General features: G+C 47.8%; 1 protein-coding gene across 1 annotated transcript; it reads right to left on the minus strand.

Annotated features, from left to right (window-relative positions):
* Positions 1–2,444: 2,444 nt before the first annotated feature.
* Positions 2,445–14,451, minus strand: Inhbc (inhibin subunit beta C). Its single transcript, XM_036169507.1, has 2 exons — positions 14,139–14,451; positions 2,445–3,187 (listed from the first exon to the last, which is right to left on the minus strand). Exons 1-2 carry the CDS (start codon positions 14,449–14,451, stop codon positions 2,445–2,447), a joined length of 1,056 nt encoding a protein of 351 aa, XP_036025400.1.
* Positions 14,452–18,666: the final 4,215 nt, after the last annotated feature.

Consider the following 18,666-nt stretch of genomic DNA (forward strand, 5'->3'; position numbering starts at 1 on the left):
CTTCCATCCCCCCCCCACTTTTTTAAAGCAGAGCCAAAAAAGAAAGTGAATAACATGGATCCTGTGTTTATTTTTAAAGATGCTGTTTTGTTCGTCATGGATTTGCAGCATGCACCGTGTTTGAGAAGCTTTCATTAAAATACTGTTTTTCTCCATTGATGAACTGTTTGCCTTCACCTTAAAATTCTGCCCACCAGGTGAGGGCCTCACTTTGCCTTACCCTGGTCTTGGTCCTGGGCACTGAAAGCGTCATTATAAGGGAAGAACTGAGAGCTGAGGGGGGTAAAGTGGGACACTTTGGCAAAAGGCAGAGGAAGAGACACCAGGGAACCTCTTCAGATGAAGGTCTCCCATGGGCTGCGTAGGAGACTCCGCAGCTCAGACTTGCAGCCCCCCAAAAAGGTCTCTTGCAGATCTGTTCTTCTGCATTTCCGTTACAGGAACCTCGTGCCCTGGTAGGATGGGTTACACGCTGAGCAAACACAGACATCACATTACCCACAGGGCACACGGGGTTTGCGCAAACCTGGCCTTGGGCTGCAGACGGTATCGACCCCATGGTTCAGGGCTCTCCAGCCGCAGGGCGGAGACGGTGAGGAAAGAGGGTAAAGGTCTAAAGAGAATCCGATCCCAGAGTGAACGCTGCCCTCTCCTCATCCTAGACCTTCCTCTTCTTGTCCCTCTCAAGCTTCCAGGCAGGACTCACGGAACAGGAGCTCTAAGAACGGGTGAAGGAAGGTGAACCCGAATTCCAACAACCACCTATGAGAATGTCTTTGCCCTCACCCTGTGTGGCCACCGTTGGCTTACTTGATAATTGACTATCGATCTGTCTCATCTCTTGGAGTGAGTTCAGAGGGGAATGAGATCCAGGCAATAGCTAGTTCATTATTAGCCATGAAACCCCTGAAGGATAGATAGTTCTGGAAGGAGGATGGAGGGAGACTAAGGAAGAAGGGGCAGCCTGGAGGAGGAGGAGGAGGCATCAAGTATGAGATGGATGGAACGACTGAGCCGGAGGGGACCATGTGAAGAGAGAGGAAGGTCTCAACAGGAGACAGAGGACATTTTGAACTATCTCAAGAAAGGAGTCACAGGGTCATAGGTGGGGTGGAGGGGCCCAACCAAAGACAGTGTGCAGAGCTGGGCATGGTGGTGAAGGCAGGTGGAGCTCTGTGAGTTCTAGGCAAGCCTGCTCTACATAGTGAATTGGAAAACAAAACAAAAAACCCAGCATGTTCAAACACTGGGACTAGAAAAAAGGCAAGCCATCCAGATTCTCTAGTGTTGACATAATGATACAGGCCAGAGTCCCCAAATCTGCAGCCATGCGGACATAGCACAGCCATGGCTACAGAGAGGCGCGTCTTGCAATCAGGTGAGGAGCGGGAATAGGAAATATCCTCTTTTTTTCTACTCCCTTCTTTTACTTTATGACCAAGTCTTAATAGTGTAGCCCAGGCTAGCCTAGAACTAGCTGGCCTCAGCCTTTAGGTAGCACTCTCTTAAGTGCTGGGATTCTAAGTGTGAGACATTGTGCCTGATGGAGTTTTCTGACCTCTGCCCTTCCCTAGCCTTTACTCTCCACCCTGAGTCTGCCGGAAATGCAGCTGGAGGACAGAGGGGAGGAGAGCTGGGATGATGTGGCTCAGGTGTGACAGACACCCCTCCCAGGCCGAGGAAGACAGAGGGCTGTGCTAACAGTATTAGGAAGTTTGGGCAAGGCTCTGGCTTCGGAAAACAGCAATCCAGTGAACCCAAGGAAGGGGTTCTTTGAGCACCGTATACCTAGAGGGAAGACGCTATGGCAGGAGGCAGAGTAGACGACATCCCTTATTACGATCAACCCACCTGAGTCTATTAAATGGGTAACAGAATTTATTAAGGTACAAATTGAGGCAATACACTCATGATTACAGAACGGAGTAGACGGAAATCGTCCTCTGATCTGACCGGGAGTGAATCTACCTCCCAGGCAGGAGCAGGGAGCAGGGGCATGTGACCCTTCTCCAGCTCCTTATAAGAGGACACGTACAATGGCAGGAAGCACCGCCTCCTTTGTGCCCTATAGCCCAAGATCATGGTCGGAGCAAATACCACTACACAACGTTGATCAGGGGTGAGCGAGGGGTGTCTTTGTTGCGAACGAAACCATGTTGCTTGTGTTTGGCAGTGGATTAGCCCCTGGACTAGGGTTTAGGATGCGGGGTGTTCTGGGTCAACCACCTCCCAGGAGAGAGAGAGAGAGGCTGGTGGTCATGGGTGACTCCCTTTAGATGTAGAACTCCTGGGGTCAACAGAGGGGAGTCTGCATGCTTAGAAAGAAGGTGGTTACATTGTAGACAGAGGAGAGAACTAGTCTCTGCCACCTTCTGAGGAAGGCGGTCTTTGTAAGGACGCGTTTGCCTTGCCCGCTCTCCCTTGGCTCCTCTATGACTTGTGAGCTAACTGCACCCACAGGCCTCCACCACCATGTCAGGTATGTCCGTCTTGACAATGTTGCTGTCTTTGTCGTAGTAGAGCAGAGAGAGAGGACGCCGAGCCGTGGGCACACAGCATGAGCCCCCTCCAGTGGTGCCCGCAGCCGTGTTGGCTTTGAGTAGATTGAGCACCGCGGTGTGAAAGGAGGCAGAGATGCCAGGCATGCCCGCCACATGGAGCGGGCACTGCCCGGTACAGAAGTTCATGGCATAGCCCTCAGGCTGGATGATCCAGTCATGCCAGCCGATCTCACGGAAGTCTACAAAGAACTCTCGCCGACAGCACATCCTGGACCCTCCCTGGCAGTCGATGCCTCGGCGGCGAACCCGGTGCTTGCCCCCAGCGCTTACCCGGGCTGCCACAAAAGGCCTGTGAGAAAACCCACCCAGGATGACTGAACTGTGGGCCGCCTGGCTTTCAGGTATCAGCTCCAGGGTAAGGTGGCCCTGGCCGCAAGCAGCCTGAGCTTCGGGCCCCAGGAGAAGCTGGTGCCAGCCGCTGCCCTCCACCTGCAGCCGGTGCTGACTTGGCGAGGTGAGGTTGGTGTCACACGGTCTGGGCACAAGGACCTTCATATTCACCGTCTGGGTGGCGTTGGAGGGGAGTTGCACAAAGAACATGAGGCGGGCCTGCCGAACTTCCATGCCACCAGCAGTTCTGTCGGAGAAGTGGAAATCCAGACGAGTCCGGTTGATGCTGGAGAAGCCTGTAACCATAAGCAACCCTAGTCAAGTCATCCCGGGCCTTCTAAGTCAGTTCTACCACCGACCTCTCTGTTCTCAGCATACTTTTTTCCCCTCCCTTTGTTTGAGACAATGGCTCAGGTAGTCCAAACCAGCCTTAAACTCAATATGCAGACAAGGACAACCTTGAACTGGTGATCCTCCTGCCTCCACTCTGAGTGTGGGGATGACAGGCTTGTAGCATCCATATGCCCAGTTTTTGTTTTACTTTGTTGTGATTTTTTTTTCCCGAGACAGGGTTTCTCTGTGTAGTTTTGCGCCTTTCCTGGATCTCCCTCTATAGTCCAGGATGGCCTCGAACTCACAGAGATCCTCCTGTCTCTGCCTCCTGAATGCTGGGATTAAAGGCGTGCGCCACCACCACCCGGCTTGTTCTGATTTTTAATTTGTTATTGTGTGTGCTTGTATATGTGTATATGCATGTAGGAGTGGGATCACGTAAGACAGCACACATGTAGAGGTCAGAGGGAGTTACAGATGATTGTGAATCAAACCCAGTCCTCTGGAAGAGCCGCTGGTACTCAGTCACTCAGCTATCTCTCCAGCCACCCCCATATTTATTCATATATTTTTGGAGCCTTGAACTTTTTTTTTTTTTTTTTTTTTTTTTGAGATAGGGTTTCTCTGTGCAGTTTTGGTGCCTGTCCTAGAATTTGCTCTGTAGACCAGGCTGGCCTTGACTCACAGAGATCCGCCTGGCTCTGCCTCCCAAGTGCTGGGATTAAAGGTGTGCGCCACCACTGCCCGGCTGAGCCTTGAACTTCTAATCTTCTTGATGCTATCTTCTAAACTCTGGGATTACAGTGTGTAACACCACACCTGTTTTTTTGTTTTTGTTTTTGTTTTTTGTTTGTTTGTTTGTTTTTTTGTTCTCCTCCTCCTCCTTCTATTAATGTGCATTGGTGTTTTGCCAGCATTCACGTCTGTGTGAAGGTGTCTGAACTGGAGTTACAGACAGTTCTGAGCTGCCATGTGGGTGCTGGGAATGAACCCAGGTCCTCTGGAAGAATAGTCAGTGCTCTTAATCGCTGAGCCATCTCTCCAGCCCTCTGTTTTTTGTTTTTTGTTTGTTTGTTTGTTTTTTGAGTGTGAGTGTGTACCTGCAGAGTCCAGAAGAGGGTGTTGGGTCCTATGCATCTGGAGTTACAGGGAACTGACCTCAGGTCCTCAGGAAGAGCAGTAAGTGTTCTGAATGGTTCTGAGAATGAGATGGTCAATGGCAAACACCTGAAGCTGTGCGTGGCTTTGGAAATGGGTCGAAGAGAGAAGCATCTGGAGAAGCAGTTTAAAGAACAGCCTAGATTTCCATCCACTATAGAGGGCAGTTCTGGTAAGGGTTCAAACATGGAGAATTGTCAGGAGGCAGAGGCAGGCAGATCTCTGAGTTCGAGATCAGTGTGGAACATAGCAAGTTTCAGGCTGGCCAGGGCTATATAGCAAGACCCTGTTTCAAAAACAAAACAACAACAAGAAAAGGTGGAGAATTATAAGGTTTGACACTTCTCAGAGGTGACTTAGTGGTCGGTCATAATTACCGAGGGAGCAGAAGGGTCTAAAGAGATGGCTCAAAGGTTAAGAGCAAGGGCCAATTTTCCAGAGTCCCAGCACCCACATGGTGGCTCACAATCATCTGCAACTCCAGTGGGGATCTAATGCTTCTTCTGGGCTCTGAGGGCACCAGACATACATGCAGGCAAAATACCCACACACATAAAACTTAAAAGATAATGGGGTTGGGGATTTAGCTCAGTGGTAGAGTGCTTGCCTAGCAAGCGCAAGGCCCTGGGTTCGGTCCTCAGCTCCAGAAAAAAAAAATAGTGGTAGAACCAGGCATGGTGGCCTATGCTTGTGATCAATCCCAGCACTTGAGAAGCTGGGGGGGGGGTCTGCTGTGGATTTGAGACCAGCCTGGGCTATAGAATGAGACCTTTCCTCAGGAAAAAAGTGTTAGTAGAAATATGGATGGGAGTCAAGCGGTGGTGACGCACGCCTTTAATCCCAGCATTTGGGAGGCAGAGGCAGGCAGATCTCTTGAGGTTTTTGTTTGTTTTTAGAGACAGGGTTTCTCTGTGTAGCTTTGTGTCTTTTTCCTGGAACTCATTTGGTGGCCCAGGCTGGCCTCAAACTCACAGAGATCAGCCTGGCTCTGCCTCCCGAGTGCTGGGATTAAAGGCGTGCGCCGCCGCCGCCACCACCACCCGGCAAATCTTTTGTGTTTAAGGACAGCCTGGCTTACAAAGTGAGTTCCAGGACAGCTAGGACTGTTACACAGAGAGAGAAACCCTGTTTTGGAAAACCAAAAACCAACCAATCAAACAAACAAACAAAGGAATATGGATGGGGTGGAGGGTTCTGTTGAAATCGCAGATGGAAATTAAGGGATGTCTTATCTCTTATTGGAAACTGGAATCAAATCCATTCTCCAATCTTGTTACAGTGGAGCCGGTCACTTGGCTGAATTGCCGTAGGGTTTTATGAAAAACAGACGTTAAGGGAGGTGACCCTGGGCCAAGCATCAGTCTTTGACGAGGACCAAGTGAAGAAGAGTTCAGCACGGTTATCTGATGGGAGAAATCTCTTTCGTTTTGACTGTCCTGTTTCGGTTTTGCTTTTTTCAAGACATAGTCTCTTGGGGTCTAGCCTGGCCTGGAGGATGGAAGGGTCTGGAGTGTGCCTCCTGAGTGCTGGGATTACAGGCATGTGCCACCCACCACACCACCTTGATGTGCTTCTATGGGGGGGGGGGTCTGGGGGCTTTGTGTGTGCTAGGCAAGCACTCCTTGACTGAGCTGCGTCCCAGCCCTACACCGAGCAGCTTCAGGCTCTTCCTTGGTTTTCCTTGGTTGTCCGCACCTCCCGTGCAAAGGTTCTCCAGGTTGTTTTCTGAGGCCTGTTTTCCGTCTTCAATTCCTGTTGCTCTATGCTAAAGGCACTCATCCATACTCATAGACTGCTGACATAGTCTGTCCGTCAGTGATTCTCACGTCTGTGTGTCTAGGCTAGGGCATTTTTGCATAGGGAGACGCCTGGAGATTTGGGTATCACCAAATTCATGCCTAAATTTATAGCTGGTAAATGGTGGCACCTGAATGTCCCGCCGGCACATCACCGTCCACCTATTCTAATGACAGCATCACTACTCACTCCTCTTTCTGTGTGTGAATAACACTGATGGGACAACTCCCTGCCTTCTCGCCTCTACACACCCCACGGTTGCCTCCTTCTCCTCCCACATCCAGTCCCTCTCCAAAATGATTCTACTGTCCACACATCTGTTTTCTTCTTTATTAAAAAAAAAAAAAAAAGGTGCTGGGCAGTGGTGGCGCACGCCTGTAATCCCAGCACTCAGGAGGCAGAGCCAGGGGGATCTCTGCGAGTTTGAGGCCAGCCTGGTCTACAGAGTGAGTTCCAGGACAGGCTCCAAAAGCTACAGAGAGAAACCCTGTCTTGAAAAAAGGTAGTAATGGTATCACCTTGATATTTTTTTAGTGTCGGTTGGGTGGGGGGATGGATTTTGAGACAGGTTCTTACTGTGTAGACAAAGCTGGCTTGGAAAGCTCAGACCTTGACCTCCCAAGTGCTGGTGTAGGTGTGTGTCCAAATACCAGGCTGCACATTTCTTTATGGAACTGCCCGCTTCCCCATCATCTCTTATCTTCCCTACTGAGGTATCTTTTTCTAGAACTAAGGAACCCTTGCCGCCTTAGCGCTGGTGTTACGGATGTGTACCACCGAGTTTGGCTTTTGTTTCATTTCTGTGGTGCTGGAAATTGATCCCTAAGTTCCGCTGACAGGGTGCCTGCCCAGCATACATGAAGCCTGGGTTCCATTTCCAGCACCGAACAAAACAAGATCTGGTGCTGCACACCCATAAAGTCTCAGCACTCAGAGGTGGTGGAAGCAGGAGTATCAGGATTTCAAGGCCAGCTTGGGCTACGTGAGACCCTGTTACAAAGACTAGGGCTAGAGAAATAGCTCAGTGTATGTTCTTCCACTGGACTCAGGTTCAAATCCCAGCACCCACATTGAATGGCTGGAAACCATCTGGAACTCCTGCTCCAAGGGATTCTGACCCCTATGGCCTCTGTGGACAGCTGCACTTAATTGTGCATACTCACACACAGATATACACTATATATAATAAAAAACAGTAAAAATGAAATCTAACAAATAAACAAGCAAAAACCCAAGAACAACAAAAGGTTCCCAATGACCAGTATCTTCTAATATTCATGACTTTATGTACGACTCTCTTGTAAAGATTCTGGTCTTGTAATAGTTTGGTCAGTGAGACATTAGGAAACAGTTTGATAACAATTTACACACTGGGACCTTGTGCTCTTAGGAGCTGGGCAGTGTTTTAAAGGATGAGAAATCCTGTAGGGAGAGAGACCTGGAGAATCGGAGCCCATCAGAGGCATATGAGCCCCATTTATCTCTCAGCTGGATCCGAGACACAAAATCATGAGAAGAATGAATTCATTGTTTTAGGACAGCATGTTAATCTGGGTGTGGTGGCTCACACCTGTATTCCTTCTAGATTGGAAGCTGGACCAGGAGGGCTGCTGAAAACCTTAGGTCTGGCTCACCTCCACAGTGAGGTTCTGAAGAAAATAAGACAAAACCAAACAAACACCTGTGTTAAAAATGCAACAAGAGAAGAGTTTTCAATGGGCTGGAGAGATGGCTCGGGGGTTAGGAGCACTGGCTGGTCTTCCAGGGGTCCCAGGTTCAATTCCCAGCACCCACATGGCTGTTCACAACTGTCTGTAACTCCAATTCTAGGGGATCTGACACCTTCACACCAATGCATATAAAATAAATGTAAATAAATTATAAAAAAAGTTTTTATGTTAGGGCTGAGGTGTAGTTCGAGCGGCAGAGCGGTTACCTAGTATGTGTGATGAGTGGGGTTTGTTGACAGAACCCATCGAACAGAACCCCCACAGCAACAGCGGCCGCTGGACTGTGTGATGTTGGTATACAATACTCATAAGTGACAGGAAAAGAACTGTGTATCAGAAGTGGGGTGCTACCGCTGTAACCCAAACCTCGAATTTGCAGCATTGATTTTGGGACTCGGTGTCAGGCAAAGTTTGGAAGGACAGAGAAGAGACTGTCAGCAAAGACAGGAGAAGTGAGGAGGCTGGAAGTTGGAGGAAGAGGAACTCAAGTCACGGGTTGTCTGTCACCTGTGTAACTTGGGAGCCAGAAACCATTTCTAAGTTGCGAGTTTAGCTGGAGAGCTCTCCTGGCAGAATGTTGAGAATGTCAGTTGTCTTATTCTAGCTTCCTGTGACAAGGCATTTCAGGAGACGTGAGTTGCAGGGGGCTGAGGGAGCCAGAGAGCCGGGAGTGGTGACTCACACCTGTAATCCTAGTAGCATTTGGGGGGCTGAGGCAGGAGGATTACTGTGAGTAGGAGGCCAACCTGAGCTACTTAGTGAGTTCTGGACTCAGCCTGAACTATATCATGAAGCCCTCCCTGCTTCAAAGAAACAAAACAGGGGCTGGAGAGATAGCTTAGTGGTTAAGAGCAGGGATGCTCTTCCAGAGGACCCGGGTTCAATTCCCAGCACCCACATGGCAGCTCACAACTGTCTGTAACTCCAGTTCCAAGGGACCTGACACCCATGGCAAAACACCAATGCACATGAAACAAAAATAAAAAACAAAACATAAACACACACACACACACACACACACACACACACACACACCCCTACTCAGTTACCTAGCAGAACTTAGAGAAAGTAATCCTAAAAGGATGTGCAAGACTGAAAAGTGAAATCATTTTTCTTTCCTTTTTGGTTGACTCCAAGGTTATTAAGATTCTGGTGGTGGTGGTGGTGGTGGTGCACACCTTCAATCCCAGCACCCAGAGGCAGGTGGATCTCTGTGAGTTCGAGATCAGCCTGGTGTACAGAGCAAGTTCCAGGCCAGGCTGCAAAGTTACACAAAACAAAACAAAAAAGATCCTACTGTTCTTCCAGAGGACCTGAGTTAAGTGTACACATCTGGTGACTGACTCACAGCTGTAACCCCAATTCCAAGAAATATGATGTTCTCTGACCTCTGTATAGTATACATAAACTCACACAGGCACACATACATACACAGAATAAATTGATAAACAAATCTTTTAAAAGAGACAAAAGGCTCTTAAAATAAAAAAATAACCTCAGGACCAACAACAACAAAAATCCTTGTTGGATATGGGTGGCCAGATCTGTAAGACCATGGCCAGCCTGGTCTATATAGAAAGTTCCAGGTCAGGAAGGACTACATAGTGAGATCCTGTCTCAAAAATAAGTAAATAATAGTAATAATAATAATGCAGGGCTGGAGGGATCTCTCAGTGGTTAATTATGAGCACATGTTGCTCTTGCAGAGGACTCAGGTTCGATTCCCAGCACCCACATGGTGGCTCACAGCCATCTGTAATTCCAGTTCCAGGGAACCTGAAGCTCTCTTCTGACTTCTAATGTGGCATACGTACATCCGTGCAGGCAGAATACTTATGCACATAAAATAAATCTAAAAAAAAATAAAAAATTAAAATCCAGGGCACTGGCAGTGGAATACAGCCAGAATAAAGATTAGGCTAAAAAATGTGAGATGGAAAACACCAACCCATTAAGATTTAAAAATTCATTTATTTATTTACTCATGTATTTGGTTTTCTGAGACAGAGTTACACTACGTAGCCTCAAATTCAGGGTGACCTCAGTTTCCCAAGTGCTGGGATTACAGGTATGAAATACCTTGATGGCTTAGAGTTTGACTGGACAGCACAGGATATGTTAACATCTGAATAGATAGACCACACTATATTATTTAGAGACTTGTGAAGTCTTTTTTTTTTTCATTTAGTTTATTAAGAAAAGATTTTTAATACAGATTTAATCATAGCCATTTGAGGCAGGTAAGCATAGGAATGTTTGGTACCCTGACACCTCCATGTAGTTTTAGTTACACACACATACCCCCTTACAATAATGTACTTGGCAGCCCAGTTCCTTCACTTGCACATACTAGACACACACACCACTCTCCAAACAATGCACTTAGCACTCTTAGCCCCCCCCCCCCAGCCCCTTATTTGCACTGGACTTCCGCCCTTGAACACTGATGAGTTTCCCTGCCCCTGGTAACAACCATATTCAGACAGTTTTTATTCAAATATATTCCCAACATAGTCAGGTATGAAGAATAGAAGGGCTGATCTTGACTGAACTGGTTTTGTGTGCATTCACAGTAAGGCAAAACTGTCCTCTAGTGACCTTTCAGAGAGAATCTCCTATTTTCCATCTTGTGCCTGCTCATAATCGGGTGTCCATATGATTAAAATCTGATGCATTATGGGAAGGGACATGGACAGTAGGAACAATGAATGTACGGCTTAATCTATTAATCAAAATAATGAACTATATAGACTACATCCCTTAAAACCAAGTCCTCCTTTCCTTGAACCCCCTGAAAGGAATAGTTGGAGCCCTCGAGTATCCTTACTCATGTGACCCAGTTATACCTGCCCCCACCCCCAGCTAATCTATACTATTGCTTTGCTCCAAGTAAAATTATCTTCTTTTTCAAGTCTGTGTGTGCCTTTATTTTTAATTACTTGGATCAGAACTTGGAAACACCTGGCTCGGACGCCAACCACCTTTGAGAGGGAGAGCAAGGAAAAGAAAAGGGCTTAAGAGGAGACAGTATGATACTGTATGAGAAACCCGAGCCTCCTCAAGAGAAAGTTGCTGTGCCCATGGTCTTAAGGAAAAATGTAATAGTCAAAGGAGCAACCATTTGGACTGAAAGGGATGGAGATAACTCAAAACGAAAAGAGGAAGTTAAGGGCATCATTCAGTAGAGTGTTTGTCCTCAGCATTGCAAAAATACAAAACAAACAGGAAAAAGACTGGGCACCTGGAGAAGCAGAGGCAGGCGGATTTCTAAGTGTTAGAGGCCAACCTGGTCTGCATTGTAAGTTCCAAGCCAGCCAAGGACCACGTAGTGAGACCCTATCTCAAAACAAACAAACAAACAAACAAACAGACCAACAGAGAGCTCTGCACTCGCTGGCAAACATAGGTAATTTCTTGTTCAAAAGAAAGGACATTTTTGAAGGTAGAGCACGCCAAGGGCTGTGACTGTGGACCCGAGCTCCCTGCAGAGCAGAATCAGGCCCCACCATGGAAATTATCTGTGTAGACTGAAATCTGTACCAGACAGGAAATCAGGACTTTTATGGATCACTGCTGGGCTTGGTGACACACACCTCTCCCAGTATTTATGATCATGAGATTGAGGCTAACAAGACCTGTCAGAAAAGGAGGTGTTTATGAATCAGTGATTGCTCCGTGTCCCATTCCTCCATACCCTCCTAAGGAGAGAACGTTTGTTGTGGCTACCCTGTCCCTGGTTGTTGTTGGTTTGTTTTTTTTTTTTTGCTTTTTTTTTTTTTTTGTGCCTGTCCTGGATCTCGCTCTGTAGACCAGGCGGCCTCGAACTCACAGAGATCCGTCTGGTTCTGCCTCCCGAGTGCTGGGATTAAAGGCGTGTGCTACCACCGCATGTCCCTGTCTTAGCCCCATTCCCACCACAATCCTGAAGGAGAACATCTGTTATGGTTACCCTCCTGTCTTAGCAGCATGGTGTTAGGTGGGTAGGGGGAAGATGTAACTTATTTTCAGGACATGGGCAGTGTGTTAGTAAACACTGAACAGCTGGTCCCCGGGAGAAGAACCTTAAAAGCCCTGATTTGCAGTGATTGACAATTTCTCTAGTATAAATTCTTCCGTGAGGTCCAATTTTAAGCTTCTAATGTGACATAACTGAACCCAGATATGTTCACCATCAGATGTCAGAAGGCAGTCTGAACCAGTTTTAGGACACCATTGAAGATCTCTGAACCTGGAGAAAAGTACCTGAGGAGCCTCATGATTTAGCCTCTTGATTTATGTGACGAGATCATGGACTTCAAACCTGATCCTAACATTATCATAGATGAAAATGTGACATGGAAGAACCCAGAAGGGGTGATTGTGTTTCGTATGTGGCAGTGGGAAGGAAATTAATTACTCAGGGCCAGAGAATTGACTATAGTGGATTGCTGTCTTGGCAGCCCCCAGTGAGCAGCTCCTGGTTTGCATGATTTTAATCAGTTCCATCCCACCCCGATTCTGGACTTGGCCGCAGTGACATGCTTTGCCCACGGGACAAAAGTAAACACAGTGTGTGCAGAAGCTGGACAGTCATTTATCCTGAAACTGCCCTCCTGGAGGCCAGCCACCACGTTTAAGGAAGACTGGGCTGGAGTGGTCAGAGGTTTCATGGAGAAAGGCTGCTATAGATTTCTTTGCTTCTGTCCCCTCAAAATCTGTACATTGAAGCTGGGCACATCCAGCGTTTCAGATGCTAAGGCCGGAAGGTCATGCGTACTTGGTCAATCTGAGCTATATTTTAAGTTTCAAACCAGCTTGGGCCACGTAAGGAGACCCTTTCTCAAAAAAAGAAAAAAAAGGAAAAAAAAAAAACAATTGTGTTGAAATCTGAATTCCAAGGTGATAGTGTTTGGAGGTGGAGCCTTTGGGAGGTTATTAGGTCATGAGGGTGGAGCCCTGGAGAGGGGGGGGGGATGCATGCCCTGTTAAAAGAGACTTGAGAGCGTGTCCTTGGCTCTCTGGGCCATGTGAAGACCCAGAGAGGAGACCCTTGCTACACAGGAGCCGAGTGCTTCCTCTCTGTTTCCTGCTCCTTCCTCCTTTTTCGCATCCTAAGGACTTTATACGTATTAACGCATTGACATCTCTAAGCTGTGCTCTCATTGTCCTTGTTTATGGATGAGAAAACTGGTTACTAATTACCCAGGTCACTCAGCTGAAGTGGCTCCTCAAGAGAGGGAGCCCAGGCTTGTGCTGGGTGTCGAGGGAGGAGAGTAGGTGCCAGCCACCAGGGGAAAGGAGCTGGGTCAGGTGGGGAATGACATCGCCCAGACCTAAGTAAGAGGAAGCTTGCAGTAGTCTTGCATTTTGCTTCTAAGCGCTGAGATTTCCTCTCTTCTCTCTAGCTCTCTCCTCTGTGGAAGCAATGTTTTCTTTCCTCTCTGCCTTTTATACTTTTGCTCTTGTTTCTGAGACAGGGTTTCTCTGCATAGCAGCACTGGCTGTCCTAGAACTTGCTCTGTAGACCAGGCTGGCCTCGAACTCACAGAGATCCACCTGCCTCTGCCTCACTAGTGCTGGGATTAAAGGTGTGAGCCACCTCACCTGGTTTACTGAATTTTTTAAAAATTTTATTTTTGAGACAGCATCTCACCTATCACCGTGGCTGACCCTGAACTCAGAGATCTGTCTCCCTCCAGAGTGCCGGTATGAAAGGTGTGCACCATCACACCTGGCGAGAGTGAGTTTCTTTACTATTTATCTTGCACACCTCTTTCTGAGTGCTATTTGACCTTGTTCTGACATGAGGACCTGAGGTATGGAGAGGTATTATAATCTTGGTGTTTTACTTCTCTTTGGACATAAATGGGGTACTTATGAGGAAGACGAGATGGAAGTGATAGGTCTTGGTGCCAGAGAAATCACGCCCCCCCCCCCCCCCCCCAGTAACCAGTCCTTGGCCTGGGGAATGGGCAGGTTCACTTGGGGGTGGGGGTTGTGGGTTTTGGGGATGTGTCAGAGGAGGTGAGGACAAGCAGTTTCAGAAGAAATGAAACTCAACATTTCCCAGCTCCCACCAGGTGGACCTGACCAATCATAGAGACCCTGGGGCTGGGACCTCGGGATGAGACGCAGACTGTGTGAGGCGGGAGCTGGATGGTTTGGGAGAGGCAGCCAGAGTGAATGAAGTGGGGAGATTTTCTCTTTCCAGGGTCGGGTTTGGGGTCAGAGCTGCAGACCATGGACCCACCTGTCTCAGCAAAGCTGATGATCTCATATTCCTGCGTCGGGTCATGCTCCAGCAGGGTTTCCCGGCGAGGCCCACGAAGGTGCTGCAGCGCGGTCTTCAGGGCAGCTCTGGACACAGGCCGACTCAGGGTTGGGCGCTGGCTGAGGTGCAGCTTGCTCAGGATACTTTTCTTGGCCAAATCGAGAAGCAGCTCTCTCTGGCTCTCCAGGTCGAAGGTGGCCCCCCAACACGTTGGACATGGACCAGCAGTTTTGAGGTTCGCCACTGTGGCTGGAGTCAGTATCAAAACAACCAGGAACAAGGAGGAAGGCATTGCTGGAGGAGGCCCTCCTGGAAGAACACATCCAGTGCTCAGGGTCTCGGCAGTAGTGGCCTCAACACCAGGGACCCTGGGAGGAGTATACCTCTGGCTGGCTTGACTCTTTTTTTTTTTTTTTTTGCTAGAGATAGAGCAGCCAAACATCTGACCTGAAAAATGAAGCCAGGACAGGTGGAACTTGGCAGAATGTTCCAGTGACAGTACAGAGCGGGGGGATGTGAGGAGAGGTTGGATTGTTTGGAGAGAGATGTCTGTCCCTTGCTACTGTTGGGAGATTGTTAACCACATGAGCTGCCAGGCCTGGGGACAAAGGTTAGAAATGGAATTCCTCCTCTGCAGAGCCTTGTGAGGCCTGGGGGAAAGGCTGTGAGTAGGGGTTATAAGACAGTGTTACTTCAGGGGCCGAGGCAGGGTGAATACTGGAGCTCAGGCCTTCCTTAACTTCTCAAAATCAATCAGTCAATCAATCAATCAATCAATGGCAATTCTTTATGTTTGTGTCTGCATGGTGGGTGGTTGGGTCAGATTCTCATGTAACTCAGGCTTGCTTTGGACTTGCTATGTAGTGGAGGTTGGCGTTGAACTCCTGCCTCCTCTTCTTAAATCTGGTCTTGCAGACGTGGACTTACCACAACCAGTGAAAAGGGTAATTCTTGGGTCTGGAGAGATGACTCGGAGATTAAGAGCACTGGCTGCTCTTCCAGAGGCCCTGAGTTCAATTCTCAGCAACCACATGGTGGCTCACAACCATCTGTAATGAGATCTGGTCCCCTCTACTGGCATTCACCAAACATGCAGGCAGAACACTGTGTACATAATAAATAAATAAATCTTTTCTTATAAAAGAGTGATTCTTTTTTTAATAAGTAAATGTAATTTTACTTATTTTTTAGTTATTTATTTTTATTTTATGTGCATTGGTGTTTTGCCTGCATCTATGTCTGTGTGAGGGTGTCAAATCTCTTGGAGCTAAATTACAGACAGTTGTGACTTGCCATGACTTGGGAATTGAACTCAGGTCCACTGGAAAGAGCAGCCAGTGCTCTTAACCACTGAGCCATCTCTTTTTTTCTTATTATTGTATTTTTAAAAAAATTTTATTTATTATGTACACAGTATTCTGCCTGCATGTGTCCCTGCATGCCAGAAGAGGGCACCAGATCTCATTACAGATGGTTGTGAGCCACCATGTGGTTGCTGGGAACTGAACTCAGGACCTCTGGAAGAGCAGCCGGTGCTCTTAACCTCTGAGCCATCTCTCCAGCTCCCCTTAAAATGTGTAGCCCAGGCTGGCCTCGAACTCGTGATCCTCCTGCCTCCGCCTCCTTCAGCAAATCCTACTGGCGTGTGTTGCCACAACCGGCTTATTATTGTATTTTATGTGCATGTTTTGCTTGCTTGTATGTTTGTGCACCATGTATGTGCGTGGTGTGGTGATATTTTGTTTGTAATCTAACAAATAAAGCTTGCCTGAGGATCAGAGTGCGGAGCGAAACCACTAGCTAGCTATCGAGGCCAGGCAGTAGTGGCACACACCTTGAATGCCAGCACTTGAGAGGCAGAGGCAGACGGATCTCTGTGAGTTCAAGGCCATGCTGGGCTACACAAGATTGCTCCAGTTGAGAAACAGAGCCAGGCAGTGGTGGCACACTCCCTTAATCTCAGCACTTGGGATCTCATGCCTTTGCTCCCAGTACTTGGGAGGCACATGCCTTTAATCCCAGCACTAGGGAAGTTGAGACAGGAAGTGATATGGCAGGGCAGAGAGAGAAATAGAAGGCCAGAAGAGACAGGAGTTCAGTCCCTTCTGGCTGAGGAGTTGGTGAGGTGAGAGGTGGCTGTGGCTTGCTCCTTTCTCTCTCTGATCTTTCAGCACTTACTCCAATATCTGGCTCTGGGTTTTTATTAATAAAACATTTAGAATTTGAGCTATATATAGCTGGGCGGCGGTGACGCACACCTTTTTTTTTTTTTTTTAATGGTAAGGAATTTATTAGAGGATAAAAACTCTACAGCACAGGAGAGTTATCATAGGATCCTGGAAAGCCAAGCCATGGTCCATGATGTTCTTCTACCTGGTCCATCTCAACATCCAAAAACCACGAGAGAGAGAGAGAGAGAGAGAGAGAGAGAGAGAGAGAGAGAGAACACTGCATAAGTACATCTCAGTTCTAAGAGGCTATGCCTTAGTGGGAGGGATGTACTTCAAGGTCATAGGCAGGGAGAGCAGTTACTTGCTCCCTCTCTAGGGGCTTCAAGGTCAAAGCCAGAGCAGCTACCCACTACATACACCTTTGTTATTTACTGGAAAGCCCTGACTAGATAGGTATCTCATGACCTTTTAGGCAGATCAGAATGTTGTGTTACCACCCAGAACCAGAGAGACACTCATGCTCCATTCTTTGACCAGTTATCAAAGACCTGTAGTTTTCCAAGCTGCTGCTGAGGAAGGTAGGTCCTGAGGATGGCTAGACAAACCAGATTGTTGCCTTGTCCCTAAAATCCCCTGTAACATCATTTACTCCCCTCAAATCCAGTCCCTCCAACTTCAAGCCAACTCTGTCCTGCTTCCTCTTCCACAATTTCTCTCTCAGCTGGAGTCAGGTTGAATTCTTCTTCTTCTTCTTCTTCTTCTTCTTCTTCTTCTTCTTCTTCTTCTTCTTCTTTTTTTTTTTTTTTTGGTTTTTCAAGACAGGGTTTCTCTCTGTAGCTTTGGAGCCTGTCCTGGACTAGCTCTGTAGCCCAGGCTGGCCTGGAACTTACAGAGATCCACCTGCCTCTGCCTCCCGAGTGTTGGGATTAGAGGTGTGTGCCACCACCACCTGGTGAAACCTTCTTTTTGATGAACTGTGCCATGGCACAGGCCTGGGAAGTCTCACAGTTTGTGGGCTCCCTGCCTCCTCTGCCCAGGTTCTCAGGACCTGGCTGGTGACACATCTTTAATCCCAGCACTCGGGAGGCAGAGCTATAGCCTGGTACTTGTGGAGGTCAGAAAAGGGCATCTGATCCCTGAGGACTAGAGTTACAGCCAGTTGTGAACCACCATGTGGGTGCTGAGAACTAAACCCAGGACCTCTGGAAGAGCAGTCAGTGCTCTTAACCACTGAGCCATCCCTCCAGCCCTCCAAGGGTGACTCCTTTTATTTGTTTGGTTTTGAGACAGGATCTCATGATGTAGCCCTGGTTGGCCTGGAGCTGGCTATGTAGACCCTGCTGGCCTTAGACTCACAATGATCCTCTTGCCTCTGCCTCTCAAGTGCTGAGAGTGCCATCATATCTGACCGAAAGGGTGACTCTTAAAGAAAAAGAGCAAGGCATAACTACTTCAGAGCTGCATCCTCCTCCTCCTCTTCTCTTTCTTCTTCCCTTTGTCGCCCTGGAACCAGCTCTGTAGATCAGGCTGACTCTTCTTCCCAAGTGCTGGGATTAAAGGCGAGGGCCGCTATGCCCCAGCTCTCCTTAAAGCCCACCCAGCCCAGTATTCCCTCCCCGATGCTCTCAGCTCAACCTTCTTTGTTAGTTCTGGTTGGAGTTTGCCCATCGAGTCAAAGTTTTCATCTGAAAGCTAAGGAAATGGGAGAGAAAAGAAGTGTCCAAAAACAGATGTTGCTCGTATGCTATGTCAGAAACATAGATCGACGTGTCAGAATTATTAAAAACAAAAACAATAAATTTGCAAGCATGACAGTTTCATTGGCTGCAATTTACCAAGCCATCCCAGCTTCCCTCGTTAGCGCCCGTGGTGGTTGTTGGTAATCAAGTTTCTTTTGAACATCCTATTGAATACAGAGGCCAAGAGCTGACACAGATACAAAGAGTCACTGTAGGTGGCTAGATATTAATAACTAAGCCGAAGAGCTGCTGCGGAGCTTCAGGGCTGAGCTAGAAGACGTGGATCACAGAAGAGCGAGGTGCAGGACCATCTCAAAACACGGATGGATAGAAATATGGAAAGACGGATGGCCACGAAACTGGGCTGAGCTGATATTCTCTGCCTATTGGTCCCTTGGTGCATGTACCTGGTGGTCAGACAAGTCATGGAGGCTGTCTGTCTGTCACAGAGTTAGGTGTCCTTCCTCTTAGGGGTCTGTGTGACTGAGGTGTGTATGTGTGGACAGTGAACCCTTCTTCCTTAGTCTGGTATGTCCATTAAGTTGATGGGCCTGATCTTTCTTTCTTTCTTTTTTTTTTTTTTTTTTTTTTTTTTTT

Source organism: Onychomys torridus, chromosome 20, assembly GCF_903995425.1.
Source record: "Onychomys torridus chromosome 20, mOncTor1.1, whole genome shotgun sequence".
Classification (NCBI taxonomy): Eukaryota; Metazoa; Chordata; class Mammalia; order Rodentia; family Cricetidae; genus Onychomys; species Onychomys torridus.

Bases quoted from the DNA above. Each gene is read 5' to 3' on its own strand.
- Inhbc (XM_036169507.1), bottom strand. From the start codon at position 14,451: ATGCCTTCCTCCTTGTTCCTGGTTGTTTTGATACTGACTCCAGCCACA. The intron at 3,188-14,138 runs GTGGGTCCATGG...TTATGGTTACAG, and splicing joins CATCAGCTTTGCTGAGACAG to GCTTCTCCAGCATCAACCGG.